Source organism: Thermobia domestica, chromosome 17 (assembly GCF_964235325.1).
Source record: "Thermobia domestica chromosome 17, izTheDome1.hap1.1, whole genome shotgun sequence".
NCBI lineage: Eukaryota > Metazoa > Arthropoda > Insecta > Zygentoma > Lepismatidae > Thermobia > Thermobia domestica.
The window spans coordinates 91,018,397-91,039,175 of record NC_137470.1 but is presented as its reverse complement, the minus strand read 5'-3'; the positions used below and the strand labels follow the sequence as shown (position 1 = coordinate 91,039,175).

At 35.2% G+C, this 20,779-nt stretch overlaps 1 protein-coding gene across 5 annotated transcripts in view; it reads right to left on the bottom strand.

Moving 5' to 3' along the window:
* The window catches only part of LOC145673856 (uncharacterized), a 558,369-nt gene that overhangs the window by 148,312 nt on the left and 389,278 nt on the right, over positions 1–20,779 (bottom strand). For all 5 annotated transcript variants that reach the window (XM_081743633.1, XM_081743634.1, XM_081743630.1 and 2 more), the window contains one exon: positions 16,088–16,261. In XM_081743633.1, the coding sequence (XP_081599759.1) occupies positions 16,088–16,261 (174 nt within the window). The remainder of the gene's footprint in view (positions 1–16,087; positions 16,262–20,779) is intronic.

Sequence of the window (20,779 nt, the reverse complement as noted above, 5' to 3'; positions counted from 1 at the left end):
TACTACAGTATAACCTATGTATCTATTTGATAAAAACATCAAGAAAATTTTGTAATTAATTTTGTGCGAGCGCCAAAAGAATCTTTTGCAAATATGTTGAAATTTCATTTTAAAAAATACGCTAAAATTTTTAAAACGTAAGCACACGCGGTGACGAATTGTCTGCACTTTAGAAATTTATTCTCCTTGTAACCTAGTACTGTTTTCCAAAAGCTGTCTTCATTCTTACTTGAAACAACGTAAGAAAAAGTAGATCATAGTAAACGGAAACACATGAAACATTTACATGTAAACACATTTGGAAAACTAATATATTTGTAGGGTCATCCACATCACTATACACGGAATCCTCATCACCTTCACGATCTGACATAGGGAAAGATGGTTTGTGGTGGTTCAGCTCTGTCTTCATCTTCAACAACTTCTCTTATTGAGTTAAACAGTTCTAAAATCCTTCTCTGTTCTTCTTCATACTCCATTGTGATCACAGATGTAAGTAACACGAGTATACTCTGATCATCAAAAAAATAGAAACGCATGCACACGCGGTGAAGGTTCTTCCCCGCAAACCTTTGTCTTTCCACAACGAAAGTTCACAGAAAACTGAGCGTGCCATTTACATGCAGAAGGAAACAAATTAGGAAGATACAAGGAGCTTCAGCTATCAGCATAAAGCTATTGTAAAGCAATCATTTTTTCTTAAAGTGCGGGGAATTCCCGCTAGTGCGTGTGCTTGAGTGTTAAGAAAACAATGGAAAATGGTGAATTGGACGAATTATGTCATTATATATCAGGGTTTGAAAAAACCCGGGTATTTTTGAAAAAACCCAACCCACCTGGGCCCATGTGGGTTTTTTCGGATATTTTCGGGTTTTATTGGGTTTTTTCGGGTTTAATTGGGTTTTTTCGAAATATTTCAATCTCTTTGGGGTAAAAATGTTAAAATATGATTTACATTTTATGAGTGTCATTGTCACAACTTGCAACAACTTTCTATTCACTGCTGTTTTGAAAAAATTTGCCGCCATCTTGAAACTTCATATTGGATCGCCGAAAAAATCTATACAGCAAATTTAGAAGGTCTTGTGCTTCTACCGTCAAAATATCAACTTAAAAAGTCCGAAAATTGCACTTTGTAGCATGGATACCCGCTATTTTGAAAAATGGCCGCCATTTTGAAATTTTATGCCGCCAAAATTTATACAGCTAATTTAGTCTCTCGTGCTTCTACTTTGGAAATTTCAACTTGAAAGACCTAAAATTGCGCTTTGTAGCGTGGATATCAGCAGCGGCGCAAATTTGTCTTCAACATTGGGGGGACGTGTAAGACGGTATATATATATGCGATGTACAAAATATTTATGAAGGCGAAAAACAATGCTGGGGAGGATTACCCATGTCGGTCCCGGCGTCCTCCACAGGGAACATAAAATATGACGACATTATTATTGCTTTATAACTTGAAAATCCGACTGGCAACATTGAAAACTGTTTACAAGGGATGATCCAAATATGATCATTCCCTGTAAACAGTTTTCAATGTTGCCAGTCGGATTTTAAAGTTGTAAAGTAATAATAATATCGTCATATTTTATGTCCCCTGTGTAGGACTCCGGGACAACATGGGTAGGGGAGCAGAGTTGTCTTCAACATTGGGAGGTGGGCAGATTTGAAGCTTATTCTGGGAGGTATCAATTTCATCTCACTGTCCTTTGTGACAGTTGGACACAAATCATCACATTTCTTCCTAAGAGACACATTTCCAATCGGATTATTGAGAGGGACAGTTCCAAGATTGTAAGAGATATGTCCCCATCATCCCCCCGGGATTTTCGCCAGTGGATATCAGCTATTTTTTTTTTTTTTTTAAAAAAAAGCGCGCCATTTTCTAATTTTACGTTGGTATGCTGCCAAAATCTAAACAGAAAATTTAGAGTGTCTCTGGTTTGTATCCTGAAAATTTAAAAGACCGAAAGCTGAACACTGTGTGGTAAAGGCAGAGAAACGAACAAATGTAGATCGAGTCATCCTAGGAGCCTCAGTGACGTTCGTGAAATATGAATACCAAATAGCTATATTAATTTAAAACAGACATAATTTATCAAAATGTCTTAAATATTTTTCAACGTAAAATAAATGGTCTTATTGTTGAAGTTCACTTTCGATGCTTTGTGCATTCAATTACGGGAATTACCTGAGCACTTGTTGCAAGACCGTTCTTTTCCGAAAATTAATTTAAAACAATTAACAAAGATAGGCCTATAATTCATACTTTATGAAGTAAATGTTTCAAAATGTCTAAAATGAAATGAAATACTATCCTCCAGCGTAAAATAAATAGTTTTATTGTTGAAGTATTCACTTTCGATGCTTTGTGGGTTCAATTGCGGGAATTTCCCGAACACTTCTTTCACGACGGTTTTTCCCTGAAAATGCAGCTTGCTTTACTGTATATCGAAACTTCCATTAATACTGAAGTTTGAATGCAGCACTTGAAATAGTAAGCGTTATGTAGTCTTCGGAGCTCCGTGCATTAAGCTTCTTAATTTTGACAAGAATTTTTACGTTATTGCTAGTGTTGATTCTATTTGAAGGCTAGCAACAAATGACTGAACTTAACTGTTGTTGTTGGAAAATCAAATTTTACTGAATACTTTTGTTACCATCAAAGGGAAGAAATAATAGTTTTACTAATGTATTTACATATTTACTGTTAGTACCGGCACCTATGACCTTAATTAAACCCGTCAACGTATGAGGTAGTCAGGAAACATACTATTCATGGAAAGTATTTTCTAAAATATACAATCGCTTACTTTACTTCAAATAGGCTATAAGCATAATCCACACATTAATTTGTTCTACAATTATCCCAAGCTAAGGCGAGGGTTTTATTTATTTATTTATTTATTTATGCATTCATTCAATGCATTTAGAGCTTTATAAAGGTCTTATGTTGAATATTGTTGTCTATCTTAACATGAAAGCATATAATTCGCCCAAAGAAAGTTTAAAATCTGATAAAAATAACTTTCAATGTGATCACCTTAGTTATACCAATAATACACTAACAAAAAAGTCAAAAACCCAGGTGGGTTTTAAGATGGGTTTTTTCAGGTGGGTCCAACCCGAAAAAACCCGGTGGGTTTTTTCGGGCTGGGCCCACTTGGGCAAACCCTGTTATATATGTTCAATATATACTGTGTATGTTCTGTTAGATAACAATTTAGGGTACACACCGTTCTGTTCGTTCAATTTATAGTACTTTTTGGATTTAAACTGTTTCGGTTCTAGTTCCTTTATAATTATGTGGGTTCCACTATAATTCATTAAGAAGTTCGTTTGTTCTTAATCTGTACAAATCCAGCAAAATTATTGATTCTTGACTGGTGCATAATCGTAAAGTTTTACTCATGTTCCTATGATAACACGTTAAATAAATAATAACTAAACGTATTAGCTTAAAATTGCCTGAATTATTTTTGTGCGGTTCTATGTACCAAAAAGGAATTTTTGGTATGATGAATGTACACCTAATGCAGAGGTACCATTTTTGTAATGTAGTCAACGAACAGACTTGCGGTCGGATTTCTGCTTGGACGTTGGCATTTAAAAAAATATGATAAATACATGCGAATTCGAATTATGTCCATACTCCTTACTTCTTATTAATTAATTTTATAATATATATATATATATATATATATATATATATATATATATATATATATATATATATATATATATATATATATATATATATATATATTTATTAAGTTTTATTCTCGTTGGAGTAAGTTTGTTAGTTTTTATTGTAATAGTTAATTAGCTTAATTACAATATAGGCTTATCTAATAAACATTATAATACTTTCTGAAACATTAGCTTGCAGTAAAAAAAAAAAAAAAAAGTTACTGATTGACTTACTTTTTTTCATATGAACTGTTCCAAAAATGAGTATACATTCTGGAGGATATGTATATTTTATAAATTTATGAATTAGTAATTAATTGTCCATTAGATGATGTTCAGATTCACTATGCCGATTACTGTAATTTTGTTTAAAATGCTTTCAGCATATGAAGAATAGCGTAATTAGAATAGTAAATTGGAATACTGAATCGTGTTTATACACTGTAATTGCTCCTATGTCTATTGAAGTAGTCAGACGAGTATCTTCCATTTCCTTTTCATTAGAACAAATTCCGCTCAAATGTTAAAAATACATTTTTTTAAAGCGGTTACCATTACTCAGTTTTATGCACCTCTTAGTCCAATCCAAATTATTTTACTATAGTATGTCCGAGTGAAAAGCTAATTTTCACAATCGAAATTATACGACATGTACACATTTCATAGTGAAATCGGAACCACAAAAAGTAGGATATTTCGCGTATTGGTTTGGTATAATCATTCGAGTATTCGGGTTAAGAAGAAGGTTTGCCCCACCCCTTTCTAAACCCTTTTAAAATTCTAGTATCACAATGATCGAGAATCTTTAACAAGATAATCAACGCGAATTATTTCAAGAGATAGGGTTAAATTTTCTAAGGAACCTGTGCTGACAACAAAATAAAATTGAACACGCATCATATTAAATCAAGTAGCAATGATTAATGACGATTAATGTGTACTTAGTTACATTGTGTCTTTTCCACCACCAGTTACACTCAACTCTCACGCTGCCGTTAGAGTAAGAAAATTCACTCACTCTCAGAGTTATATTAGGTACAATAACTATCCTTGTTCGATAATCATTTTCCTACCTTCATATTTACTACCTGCACTTTAATAAAATTTGTGAAATATATAATGTGAAAAATATAGTATTTCGTGAGGTACCTGAACCTAGGACTTCAACAGAAGCATTTTTAAAAACTTCGGAAAAATTTCTCAATTTTCTACCGAATTTATGGATCGTAAGGGTAAAGACATAGCGAAGAGATCTCGCGATCGAGGTCGAGGTTTAAGTAGTGGTCGCTACCTCGATGTCTAGGTCTAGATGGATGAAGGGTGCACATAGACACCCTCGCTGTACGTTCTCAGTTTGAGGAGACAGGGTGTCTACTAAATGTTCATTTTTAAATTCCAGGTTTTATCAAGGTTTTCAAGGTTTATTTTTCCTTTTTTTCCAGGTCTATTCAGTAGAGTGTCATTTATTGTAACACATATAAGTTAATGCAATTTTATATAATTCTTAACAAAAACTGGTTATAATTAGAGAATGCATATGGCAAGTGATAGTTTCTTTAAGTGACAAGATTAAAATAAAAAACTGACTGAAATGTAGGTTCTCAAAACATTTTACACAAGAAAATGTTTAATTAAAATATCTCCTACCAGAAGGCCGGTTGAGAGAAATGTGCAGTAGCTTTAAATATCGTAATGTAGGAATACTATACAGGGGTGAACCTTAATTAAACCGACAAACTTCGGGAAATGATTCTCGGCACCCAAGCAAGAAAAAAAAATCCTGTTTAACTCTTCTCCAGGGCGCATAGTTTCCGAACTAAAAGGTGCCGAAAGTGTGGAAAAATGAACTTCCGACGCCTATATTTCCAAAATTATCCAAAGTAGAGAGTGCTGCTTAAAATCTCACAAAGGAAATCATATGTTCAGAACAGATAGGACTTCCTTAAAGAGATATTAAGCTGCACTCTCTACGTTGGATAGGTCTGGAAATATAGGCCTCGGAAGTTCATTTTTCCACACTTCCGGCACCTTGTAGCTCCAAAACTATGTGCCGTGGAGAAAAGTTAGAGGATTTTTTTTTCTTGTTTCGGGCTCGGGAATCACCTCCCGAAGTTTATCGGTTTAGTTAAGGTTCACCCTATATAATAGTAAATTTCCGTCAAAAACATTACTTCAAATAAACTAATATTATAGTAGTAGCACGATAAGTGTTGATGAACAATGACAAAAATTGCGGGAAAATAGCTTACTCACCACTAAGTTATGGGATAAAATACCATAAGAGTATTTTACTACAAGCACTCCCCTTTAAAGTACTCTTGTGGTATTTTATGCTACGTACTGGTAGGACTTAGCGGTGAGTAAGCTATTTTCCCGCCATTTTTGTCAAACTAGTTTTAGTTTAGAAGTAAAAAGAAAATGATCATATATAATACAAATTCTTTACGCAAAGTAGTCCATATTGTTAAACGTTACTGCAGATTCTTCTTGGATGGGGACTGGCCATCAATTATATTTTATTTAAAAATGTATTGTAACATGAAAGTTTAAAAAACTGAAAATGTTATGGAACCACGCACATTATATGAACAAATATAGCAAACAACTTTCACAGTGAACAGTTTTTGACATTTAACTTCTAGAGTTCAACATCCCTTTTAACTTTTTCACCTGTTCTTCCAACGCATCTACTGCTTCGACGTCAGTTAGTATTACTTTCTCCTTTAATTCCAACTCTTTTATTTTCTTCTTAATATCTTTCTTTTCTCGAGCTGCTCTGTCTTCTTTTTCACCGCGGTCTTTCAGATATTCATTTCTTCTGCTTGATGCATTCCTCACATACTGGATCATACTCTTTGTGATATTCATATTACGTATGTCACCAGCAACACGCACAGCATCCAATACACTTCTCTGGGCAATCAGATTTTCAACAATGCACTCTTTGTTAACTCCTTTCCACTGCTGCGTTGCTATGGAAAAATACACATATATTATCAATGTTTTAAACGCAATGGAAACACCTTTACTTAACAGATCATGGAGAAAAACGTCTAATCTGTCATTTTTGTAACTGAAATTTCATAGTTTTCGTGCTGTCTTGGTCTGAACAAAATTTTAAATATTCCCGTTTCACCATATCAGCATTTACAGGTGTTATTTGCTCCTTCTCGACAAATGTCTCCAGGGAGTGTGTTTTCACTGAATCACCATAAACTTTTAAGGCAGGAATCATTGTTATGGCACAGTTGATAACTTTAGAATTCTCCACCCACCTAATAGAACAAAATTTAAGAGGGAAAACTGCTGTTCCAGATGCTGCCATGAAATCTGCTCTTCATGAAGGAAATCCTTGAATAAATAGAACAACGCTCTCAAAAACTTTGTCACATGCACAGTCTTAAAAGTCCCATTAACAATATGTAAAGAGCACGTTCCTGTCTCCAAAAGCTGTGGACCTTCACAATTTTCTTCACTCAGATAGGCCTTCAAATTACTCAGAAATTTCAAATTAACGTTGGGGCCATCAAGAGAAACCTGAAGTAATTTACGAAAATCGAGACCCTTGTCCCTGAAAGTATTTATAAATGCACTTAACAAATCCTGGGCAGTAGCATGTCCGAGGAATACTGATGTTAAATAACGTGTTAAAACTTTATTTTCGTCAGTGTGCCAGAAACGAACTACTAAGTCCATTTGATTTTTCTGTGAGATAGTGTTTAGGCTTTCGTCGAACGATACTGCAAAAAATTCACAATTTTGTAGTTCACGAATAACGTCTGTTGGAAATATGGGCTCAATCCAAAAGTGATGACATAACCTATTTTGTCTTTGTGTAACTGCATACTTTTAGCGACTTCCCACTCAGGAAACATTAAAGAAAACAAATCCGTTGCACTCGCTTGGCTTGATCTTTGATAAGATAACTCTTTATTACATCACTAGTTTTTGCTGGGCTTTCATTTTTCTCCTGAACAACTGGAGTAGATGATGTGCCAGTCACTGAACTGGAAGGCGCTGTAGAATTTTTTTGTACAGGAAGGCTCCTTGTTAACATTGCTTGAGAACTTTACGATCGAACATTATGCATTAAGAGCTTTAACAGCTATTTAATGTTCCTTTCCTTTTTCATGAGATTTCAATGATCCAGCTCCCATATTTGAAATGTCAAAATCAGTTCTGCAGTTTACAACCTGCTTTAAATGGATCGTTGGACCTAATAACCCATTTTCACTGGCCTTTCCACGAGTCCTGGAATTTAGTTTTACTTTTCCCCATTTTAATGGCTGAAAAATAAAATTTTAATTGTTACTGTGTAACAGGATTTATTGCAAGACTAGTAAAAACTCGTATGGCAAAACGCTTGACCTAATACTCTCGAATCTTAACAGTGTAGAGGTCACACACGAACACCCTCCCCTTTTACCGGAGGATGCTCATCACCCAGCCCTACTAGCTGAATATAAATGTATTAACTCTAGAAATGCTAAGTGTAAAAACAAAAGCGAAGTAAGAGACTATAATTTTTTTAAAGCTGACTTTGATAAACTGTACCGCGAAATATCACTAACAAATTGGGAGCCTATCACAGATAGTTTGACTGCAGACGGCTCTGTGGATTTTTTCTATAATACACTCTATTCTATTTTTGACCGATGCATCCCGAGAAAAAGAGCTAAATTCAATTATCCTACTTGGTTTTCAAGTGACATAATTAGATTAATTAAGAGCAAATCATATCACCATAAGAAATGGAAGCAGGGTTCTCGGGACGCACTTTATCACTACAATAAATTTAAAGAATTGAGAGCTCTTTCTAAAAAAGAAATTTCTAATGCATACAATATATATTTAAACAACTGTGAGGCCAATATTATAAATAATCCTAAGACTTTCTGGGCGTATGTTAAGAATAAAAAGAGTAATTCGGGAAGTAATATCTTTCATTATGATGGTCAAACTTTGAGTGACGATGCTGATATTGCAAACGCGTTTATGGCAAATTTTCAAGTGACACACAATAAATCGAGCTACAATCTTATTCCTGTGGAGCAACACAATAATTCGGAAATCCTGGACAAATTAAACATTAACTTTATAGAAATCGAAGATGTGGAGAATGCTATTAAAAAGCTTAAACCACGGTCATCTTGTGGACCGGACAAAATACCACCATATATCATTAAAGGCTGCTCAGAAATACTGAAACATCCCCTACAAGTTATTTTTAATAAGTCAATAGCTTCTACATTTCCTACGAAATGGAAGATTGGTGACGTCTGTCCCATTCCCAAAACAGGCTGTCCTACAGACCAAATAAAAAATTATCGACCGGTAACCCTACTATCTGTCCCATCTAAGATATTTGAAATTATTATATACGAAAAAATTTACTCACATGTACGGTCAGTAATATCTCCCTTTCAACATGGTTTCATGCCAAAGAGGTCAACCGTAACTAATCTCTCAGAACTTACACATTTTATAGCTAATCAAGTTGATAAAAAGGAACAAGTAGATGTAATTTATACAGATTTCTCCAAGGCGTTCGACGTAATTAATCACGATATACTTCTAAGCAAACTTGTGACTTTCAATTTTTCACAAAATCTTCAACAACTTATAGCATCCTATCTTTACCAACGGAAACATCGCGTTCGATACAAGAATATTTTAACTAAGGAATATGTCGTAGACTCTGGTGTGCCTCAGGGATCGAACTTAGGACCTCTGTTATTTATACTATTTGTTAACGATTTACCATCTGTAATAACATCTTCCCACAAACTTTTGTTTGCTGACGATCTAAAAATCTATCGCAGTATCTCCACGCAATTAGACGCAATTTCTTTGCAAAATGACATTAATGCTATTTCCCAATGGTGTGAATCAAACAAGTTGCTACTAAATATTAGAAAATGTAAAGTAGTATCATACACCAGGAAAATAAACTATGTACGCAATATGTATACTATTAATCAAACGCCAATTGAGAGAGTGGATAATGTTACTGATCTTGGAGTCACTCTGCAGTCAAACCTATCATTCGATATTCATGTCAACAGAGTAATTGGTGAGGCCTTTAGGAATCTTGGCTTTGTGATGAGATTAGGAGGTGATTTTTCTAATACTAATCAGAAAAATGTGTATATTGTATAATAAGATGTCACAAGAACACCCAGATATAGATATTTTTAGTTGCAAACAAAAATTTCATTTTACATAAATTTGTTGTATTCTGTATATCGTGCTATTTGTATTTTAACGTATATTTTGCTTTCATATTATTATTTTATTATATGTGTATTTTAGTGTGTATTACGATAGAATTGAGGTCATATTAGTACGTTATTATATGTGTATTTTAAAGTGTATTAAATACACCTTACAATAAGGGAAAACTGTAATTAGGCATTTGCCTGTTGTTTTTCCGAAATAAATAAATAAAATAAATAAATAAAATATTAACCTAAATACAAAAAGTGATTCCGTTAAGATGTGGGCAATTTTATTTTTTTCCGGTGATACATCTTTCGGCCACCGGGAATGGTGTTCACTGCGACATCCGTGGGATTGGACTCCTGTTAAATATCTTCGACACAGGAGTATAAGCGGAATGTTGTTCCAGACCTGTCTACTAATCTTGCTATAGAAACATGTAAACCAATGTCTTCACAAAGCAGCAAATAAGCTTGATTCATACTATGCAAATAAGCAGCAGCTACAGAGAAAGCTTTTGGCTTGTATGGCAGTATCCCCTCAGTGTAAGACACAACCTTAATAGATCCTGAAATTTAACCTTTTCAATTACCTTAATCTCATCGGGGACTAATTTAGCTCTTTTTGTAGTCACTGTTATTCACAACGACCATGCCAAACAAATACAATCTTATTGTCTCTTCTTGTACCCTCAACATACTTTCCAAAAACATTCACCGCCTGCACTCTGCTCACTTCTGTCTGTCTTTCTCAACTACGTCTCCACTGAATAAGTTATTATTGGCTTTTGACTTATGCTGTAGTATATAACTTTCTTGCATTTTACAAAAATATACTTATTCCATACCAATCCCAAAAACAATATTTTAAAAACAATTTTAAAACTTCCAGATTCCTCGTCCAATTCCAGGCTATTTCCAGGTTTTCCAGGTCCAAAAATAAATTCCATGCTAATTCCAGGTTTTCAAGGTTTTCCAGGTCAGTAGACACCCTGGGAGAAATATTTGTGACACGTGTTAAATTATTGCACAAAAACCACTGCAAAACGACATTTTGAAATTGAAAGGACCAAACAGTTTATAAATAGGAAGGGACACGAGACGAGACATAAGAAATGCCAAAGTCTCCTCTCTTGTTTCGCAAAAATATTCGAGTGTCATCTTTTGCCCATCTCTATCAATAAATAAAAGACTTTCATCTTTTTTCAACTTTATGAAAAAATGCCCTCTTTCAGCACTCAGGCGAGAAATGATTTCCCAGTAAAATTAAAAAGCAGGCATGTCTTCAGGTTTCGAGGTGAAGGAGGTATTAACTTCAGCAAATGAAGTTTCATCACTGCAGTTCCGTTATTTGACGTTTCCTCCCTATCGATACGTGCGTCTTTACAGGTATTTTTACCTCATATGAGTAACGAATTTAGAAGAAACCCTTCTTTATTAAATTTGGAATTTTGTATATATTACAGGGTTGGACCCACCTGAAAAAACCCACCTGGGTTTTTGACCTATTTGTTAGTATATTACTGATACAACTAAGGTGATCGCATTGTAAGTGATTTTTATCAGATTTTAGACTTTCCTTGGGCGAATTAGAGGCTTTCACGTCAAGGTATACAACAACATTCAACATAAGACCTTTATAAAGTTCTGAATGCACTATGACAACCTATCTGGTTCGTTTCCCTAAATGAATTATTAAAAAAAAAAAAAAAAAAAAAACCTTACCTTAGCTTGAGATAGTTATAGAACAAATTAATGTATGGATTATGCTTATAGCCTATTTGAAGTAAAATAAGCAATTTTGTACTTTAAAAAATATTTTCCGTGAATAGTATGCTCGTCGACTTGGCGACACCGAGGGACATTATCACTCACACGCTTGACGAGTTTAAGGTCATAGGTGCCGGTACTAATAGTACATATGTAAATACATTAGTAAAACTATTAGTATAATTTCTTACCTTTGATGTAAAATACAAGGTTCAACTAAAATTTGATTTTCCAACAACAGTAGTTTAGTTCAGTCATTAGTTACTACTCTTCACATAAGCATTCTGCAGAATCAACACCAGCAATAGCGTAAAAATTCTTGTCAAATTTAAGAAGCTTAATGCTCGGGGTACCGAAGACTATGTAACGCTTACTATTTCAAGTGCTGAGTTCAAATTTCCGTACTAGTGGAAGTTTTAATGTACACGCCGTGAAAGAAGTGCTCGGGAAATTCCCGAATTAAACGCAGAAGGATCGGAAATGAATACTTCAACAATAAAACTATTTATTTTACGCTTAAGCCTGCCATACGTCCCGTAAAAAAGGGAATGTCCCGTTTTTGGGACCGAGTGTCCCGCGTCCCCGTAAATTTAGTCGGGACAGGGAAATGTCCCGTATTTTAACTCCGTTCCATTTCTGCTATCAATATCGGCTCATTCGAAAAGTGAAAAACAAAAAATTCCGACATTGGCTGGGAATCCTGTAATTAGTGAATGAACAGTACGATGTTGCATGTAACAGTTTCGATGAAGTTATACCACCACCCTGTTCGACTTGATAGCGAGCGAAATTTGCAATGCTACTTTTTCCATTGCACTTGATGGAAACTCGGATACTCTCCGGAACATAAAAAAGATGGCTTTGAGTGTTTCTACATTTACAAACACAGGGAAGATGACTAACCTTTTCTTCAGCAACACATTAGATAAGTTAACAAGAATTATAATCTTTTTCAGAGGCTAGGGGCACAGATTGTGCTTTGGTCCATGCCTTAGAAAAATGCAAATCTGGTCCTGACAATTACACACGACACAAGAAGAAAAATCTGCTTTTCATCAGAGTAAACTGACGAACGTAATTTTGGCAGATACAGCCATATAAATATTGCTCAACGCGCGAAAAATATTGAAAGTAGATTGTACCACTGATTTAAATAATCTGCTTATTGTTTTCCTGTAAAGCATTTTTATAGCACATCTTAAGTTTTTAGGCATCTTCAGTCTATACAATTAATTGCAGGGTACGAACAGAGAAAAGCAGCTGCTGCTTAGTGAACTTTCGCCTATTATATTATTGAAAAAAAATAAATAAATAAATAAAATGAAATCTTTTAGTTTTAGTCTCACGGTTATGCCTGCTAAGCTCAAGGTGACGGTGATGATGAGAAATGAATGAAATCACGGAATGAAGAAAGTGGAAGGAAACGAGAATCCCAAGAAAACCCACGCACAAGGTGTTTGTCCACCACAAAGCTCGAACTAGGAACCCCATGCACTAGAGGTGAACGCTCTATCACTAAGCCACCGCGGCATATTATACTTTTGTTCATAACCAGACCACAGTTCATTGCATTGTGTGGGAAAGTTGAGGAAGGGGGGGATCTGAGGTGTCCAGTATTCTCATGGAGAAAATATGGCAGGTTTATTTACGCTGGAAGATGTTAATTTCATATACGAAATTTTAAAACATTTATTTATTTCACAACATGAATTGTGTATTTGTTTTAAATTAATAGACCCCTTTTGGTATTCATATTTGGCAAACGTCAGTCAGGCTTCTGGATGACTTGATCTACATTTGTCTGTCTGCCGAGCTCCTTCATGGCTATGCGGTTAGTGTACGCGTCTTCGGCGTGGGACCCGGGTTTGCTTCCCGGAGGGAGCTCATGTGGTTCGGATTCCACGTTAATCAGTAGGTCCCGTCTCATATAGCCTCGCTGCTGAAAGGGACGTTAAACACAAAATCAACTCAACTCGTTTGTCTGCCTCTACCACACACACTACAGGGTACAACTTTCGGCCTTTGAGGTTAAAATTTTCAGAATACAAGCACGAGACACTCTAAATTTCCTGTATAGACATTGGCGGCATACCAACATAAAATATCAAAATGGCGGTCATTTTTTCAAAACAGCAAGTATCCATGCTATGAAGCGCAATTTTCAGTCTTTTAAACTGAAATTTTGACGGTGGAAGCACGAAATATGTTAAATTTGCTGTATAGATTTTCTCGGCGATCGAATGTAAAATTTCAAAATGGCGGCCATTTTTTTGAAAACAGCAGTAAGTTGAAAATTGTTGCAAGTTGTGACAATGACAATCTTGAAATATAAATCACATTTTAACACTTTTACCCCAAAGACATTGAAATATTTCGAAAAAAAAAAAAAAAAAACTATTAAACCCGAAAAAACCCATATGGGCCCAGGTGGGTTGGGCAAAAAAAAAAACCGGGTTTTTTCAAACCCTGATATATTAGTTTTTAAGTATAGATATGATTAACAGTAGGTTCTTTTTTCTTTCTTTAGAAATTCCACAATTGACGGACTTCAGCCCGAAAGCCCCCTTCCTTTAATCGCCACTGCCTTGTATAATAATAAACTACAGTATAATTATCAAATAAATATGAATAACTTATCTGACATTCCCATTTCAGTTGCTATTTTCTTCCATTCTCTATTTAAAACGTGCCTATTATAATGTGTGTTTCTTATCCCATATTGCTGGAACATTCCTCATTAATTCTATTAATATGTCTTTCATAATCAAATTTAATAATGCAGCAAAACCTTTCGAGCATAGGCACACACAATCCTCTGGAGACGAAATTTTAAACAAATGAAGACTTTATTCCGTGCAGTGCTTCAGGGAGAACCAATGAGAACACGAGCCACAGCGGTGATTTCGCTGAACATCGATGTAAAAACAAACTCGGTTGTTCATCATCGCGACCACTAATTCACCCTTGCGGTCGACCTTTAGGTCGCGATGTAGCGTACATCTTCGGCATGCACTTACTCATTTGAATCAATGGGCTTGTGCCAGTATCGAGGGTGCGACCACGACTTGAACCTCGACTTCGATCGCGAGGTCTCTTCGGCATGTTCGTACCCTAACATGTGTGTGGTGTCACTCGAAAACGTGATTATTGTAAAGGAAATGTTTTTAAACCATGTATCTAAAATCTAACTATGTACAAATATTGGCTATGTTAACTATAAAATCTCCTTTCAAAATAAAGCAAATACTTCACATCATACAAAAGGCGTAAAACGTGCATCATCATTAATAGGATGAGCAATGGCTTTGTTGCAATATCACTACGCCAGAACCTATTATTTTATTCTAAGTGATAATCGCAGTAAAATCTTATGGTTCAGAAGGTTAAGTAAGTCTAACTGACATGTTTGAAAAACCACAGTAATTGATAGTATTTAAAATCCATATCCCTATACACTACTGCTAAGATTAGCATATATGGAACAAGTCAAAACTAGAAAGATTTGTCTTTTCTGGTAACAAGTAATTACCAAGAAGCGAAAGAACAAAGAGAAAACAGAAGTCATTTTATAAAACAATCCAACTGATAACGCTAGAAACTAGAGACAATTCGAAGCAAGAGAAGTTTAAAGTATGATTTAAAATCGGAAAAACAAACTCATTGGGCAGTACAGGCAATATGTAACGCTGCATCAGCTGATTTATGAAGAACATTTTTTTTCTTAACCTTTATTTGTAAACAATAATTTGAGCTACATCAACTTCAGACAAATGTTAATCTGACTTAAAAAAAAAAAAATGCAAGTCTTCACAATAAAACCTTCATTCCAGCAACTCAAAATGAGTTGTTTTAAATAAAATTAAGGGCGTAACAGTATTTGAACGAGGGAAACAAAGAGAGAATGCTCAGTGCCCCCAAATTTGTATCAACACTACTACGTTATTACAAATATATGTACGAATTGCATGTAGGCCTACGTAATTCGTACCTAGGTGATAATGTCATTAACAAACTTTCTGTCTATTAGTTATGGTGGGTACGAGTCATGTCTTGTTGAACTTTCAGAGATTTTAAAAATAGTATATCAGAACAAATGTGTCCATAGGAAAAAATATTTTCTCAAAACCTTTCACTGAACATTCTCCTTTCTTTCCAATGACCTTCAATTGTCTTTCAAAAAGTCGAATAAATATTATTTCAGAAGAATGAAAACCTGAGCAGTCAGAAATAGTATGATTCTAATAATAAAATCCTGCTACGCTGTGGAGAAAAAAAATCCAAACCTTCAAAGCGTAAGCTATTTGAAAGTCTCTTTCAAATTCAAAATTAAGGTTTTGTTTGCCCATTAATAAAAATAAATAAAAAAGATAATTCCTAAACTTTATTGGTTATGAGTAGATATGTACCTGGAAAAATAGTACTCGAGTTGGGTGGAGAGCATCTGCTTCAGTTGCTCGAGAGGAATTCCACTGTCCGTCCCCGGAGATGGATCAGCTGCCGAGCTGGAGACAGCTACTCCTCCAGCAGGGGAGCTGGACTGAGAATAACTTCCAACTGATTCTACAACACCATTTACGGAGCTGAAAACGAAACAAAAACAAAAATCAAAACTCAAAAATTTACACACGTTCAACAAATAACTATGCAATACTTGTTTTCAGTAAAAGACTCTCACGATGAATTTTGTGGCAAATTTCAAAGGGGTTGTACGCAACGTCAAATCAAACTGGCTACACTGATGGCACATGTTTAGCTTCGGCGCTTCTACAACTGAAAAATTAAGAAATCTTCAGCGTACCTCAAAAAATAATTTCAGAAAAGTATTTCGTTGGATGAATGGTTAACAACGTTACATGTATTTAGCAGTTCCAATAAAAAAAAAATATCGAACACTTATTAAGCAATTTATTATTATCCATGTTTACTAAATTTGTGTTTTAGCATCTTAGTGCTACTGTATTCTAAATATAGTTGGTTTTACAAGATTTTTTAAAAGTTTTTAATTAAGTTTTCGCAATAAAGAGCTTTTAAAATGATCTTTGACAATCGTTTTACGATTCACTGCATCGCTTGGAGCTCTCTCTCGGACTGTAGAAAATAACCTCATTATAATTTGATCGGTATTATAGCGGTGATTACTAGAGAGAGACAAAGTATGAAAATTAAATGTTCAAAATATAGAAAAAGTGAAATTTTAATGATATAATTTTTAAGGACGAAATACGTATGTGTCATCTTACATATGTCACGTACTTATTGACCTTTTGAAAACATACTACAAGTAAGTTTTCTCCATTTATATCAACCATAAAAGCTTTGGAAAAATAATTCCCAAATGTCAAAGAAATGAAAACTGCAATACTGGTTAATCAAAAACTATAAGGACAGAAGTATGTGGTCCTTGTCTGGAAGCGCACATTTTTGCCATTGCTCAGCCAACGATTAAATTCCCTGGCGAAAGAAGTGCGATTTGAAGAATGCATGTTGTACTGCCTGATTATCAGGAAAGATTTTCCCTCCCAAGAAGTGCTCGAAATATCGGAAGAGATGATAGTAGGACAGACGTCAGGAGAATATAGTGGATGAGAAAAGGTTTCATACTACAATTCATGGAGAGTCTGAAACCTCCTTCGAGCAACATTTGCACTGTCATGCAACATGACACAATGTCATTTGCTGATTCTCAACGCTTGCAAGCAATTTTGTTGAGTATTTCCTGGTGCACTGTAATAACCAGCAGTGATGTTTTTGCTTTGACGGACAACGACATGATGACTCAACCAGTCTCAAATCACCCTATGATCAACATTATCTAAGGTTTGGAAACTGATCAGTCACTGTCTGACCGTTTATGATAGTCGTAGATCCATTTTTTCCATCAAATGTGATAATCATATGTAGGAAACTTTCTTGGTTGTTCGTCACACACCCCGAGAACTGCACACATCCGCACGGCTATTCGTGTTGACCGGTGCCAATTCATGTAACATCCACAAGTCTAACTTTCTTCCCTTACCAAGAGCACGGAGGCGTCGAACAACAGTGATACGGTGTGTGCCTAACTCATATGGAAGAGCAGAACATTTCTGAAAGTCCGCTTCAATGATGATCCTAAAAAGCTTATCCAAAACATGACATTGGTCAGTAAGCACAAATTTCATTTTTACAACGCTGTCATCGGAACGAAATTTGACAAACGGTGAATGGTAAGTTCGTTCGCCATTCCTGGCCCAAATACACTGTTAATGTTTTTCTGCTCAGAATTGTTATCTCCAGCCAGAATCGGACAGTTTCATCGAGTCGTAAAGAAACATTACTCGCAATTCTGTCTTCCGTGGTGCACCTTCGTATGATTCTGTTAAGTAACTTACTGTTCTTTGATTGTCTGGGTACCCCAGCCTGTTTGTTGGACGTGTAAAGATTTTGTAACGTTAGAAGTAGGACTTTAGTCCATCTCTAAGTTGTATTGCTTAGGTGAGTTTTACACCAAAGCAAACATTTCATTCGCATCAATCGAACAGAGAACATCTCATGCCGACTCTATAGTAAACGGACATTTTCACATTTTTAAAATGTGAACATTATGAATTCTGGTTTCATTAAGGACTAAATATGCTACAAATGAATGTTATAATTTGTTACAATTAGTACATATATATCATACATGACACTATATATAATATTTACAACGCTGAAGTTACCTATTTTGCATATGTCAATTCTGTATACATTCGAGTAACCAAATGTACAGAAGATTACACTCCTTGAAATTTGAAACAAATGTAGAATCGACACGATTACTTGGTCTCATTACATCGCCAACTCTGACAAGTAAACCTTGCGTTTGGGTGAATCGAGTTGCTGACTGAGACACATATGAGAAAATAGTACTAAATGTAGTTAGTATTTCAGTGAAGTTGTAGGTGCGAAGCTCCAGGGGTTTAGGAGATACAGCTACCAGAACATCACATGGAGGTACAGAATAGTCTTCATACATTTGGAGGTAAAAGCTCTGTAAGACCTCTTCTAACGACAAAAGGTGAATAACAAATACATGGGTACATATTAGGATTAGGGGGAAGTCATGTAGTAAGGGTATACCTGACGGCGGCCATCTTGAAATCCGCCATTTTGAATAAAGGTTAAGTTTGTAAAATAGGAATAGGGTCATGTGGTACATGATTTAAGTCGCAAATTTAATCAGAAGAACAATGGTGACGTTAATTTTGATTTACGCGCAATTGGTAAAAAGTTACAGGGAAATTAAATATTGTTGCAGCATATGTATTAGTCCTTTACCCCACTTGTAAATTTTGTGTTAATGATGATAATTAAATAAAAAGCAGGTGGATAAATATTAGGTCTATGGTAAGAGTTGCCTTGATGGCGGCCATGTTCAAATCGATTGCCTTTGTCAGGTATGCTCACTGTGAGCAGAGCATTTGTGCAAGTCATGTACTCTTTTCTGAACTACATATTGATAGTACGTACTAATTGAGGACTTTTCTGGAAGAAAGACCCAAGTTCAATTACGACTCAATTCTACTTTGGTCATTTTTCCTTAAATTAGCAACTTGTTTATGCGATAACAAATGCTGGTTAATGATAAAGCAGAAATGGTCATACTGTTGGATTTATGGTAAAATTAGCTATTGATAAGGTGTCACTGTTATGTGTTTTTGTTTAAAACTTTTGTCTGATTCAAAATGTCGGATTTGAACATGGCCGCCATCAAGACAACTCTTACCATAGACCTAATATTTATCCACCTGCTTTTTATTTAATTATTATCATTAACACAAAACTTACAAGGTGGGGTAAAGGACTAATACATATGCTGCAACAATATTTAATTTCCCTGTAACTTTTTACCAATTGCGCGTAAATCAAAATTAACGTCACCATTGTTCTTCTGATTAAATTTGCGCCTTAAATCGTGTATCACATGACCCTATTCCTATTTTACAAACTTAACCTTAATTCAAAATGGCGGATTTCAAGATGGCCGCCGTCAGGTATACCCTTACTATATGACTTCCCCCTAGTCCTAATATGTACCCATATATTTGTTATTCACCTTTTGTCGTTACAAGAGGTTTTACAGGCTTTTACCTCCAACTGTATAAAGACGATTCTGTACTTCCATGTGATGTTCTGGTAGCTGTATCTCCTAAGCCCCTCGAGCTTTGCACCTACAACTTCACTGAAATACTAACTACATTTAGTACTATTTTCTCATGTGTGTCTCGGTCAGCAACTCGATTCACCCAAACGTAAGGTTTACTTGTGAGATGACATAATCGCTAAAATTAACTTTCGTGACAACTGAATGCTTATTCCTAGAAATTCCATTCAAAAATACAACCCAAAACAAACAAAAAATAAATAACTAACTATCAATACTACTTCTGAAGATTAAAAGTATATCATCATCTAGTATAGTTATTGTTGCTAGCAGTTATTGATGACTGAAAAATGCAGTGACTGAATGGAAATGAAACTGATGCGATTTTTTTTAAAAAAACCTTCCGTCCCTGACATGATCAGTAAATTGTTTTCCGATTTCGTAATGCCAAAGAGAGCGTAGTTGTTTTGATTGCCTATCGAATAACTTGGAATAAATAATGCATCTTTAAACCTAGTGTACATATAAACGAAAATAATATTTTAGTTACGTTTTTGTTGACTAATGTCCAAAACTTAAGCACAAACTATAAAGTGATCTAAGACCTGAATATACTAGGTTGTATGAGTGTCGGTTAGGAGTAGAAATGCAATACATAAGGTAACAGTCACTGTATTCATGGAGTGTCTAGTACAGAAACAGAGTATCATACATGATGAATTCGAAAAGCAAACATATCCAATGTCGAAATTTATGTACAGAGTACACCAAAGAAAGTAAAGTATTTACGCAGACATATCAGTACAGAATATGCTCTCCTCGAACAAAAATGCACAACTGATATCGACGTGCCATACTGGAAACGAACCAAGCAGTTCTTGTGGCATGGTCTGCCATTCCTCCTTGAGGGCCCACCGGAGGTCTGGAAGAGTACTGGGTGGAGGTATACGCTCAGAAACATGTCTCCCTAGGG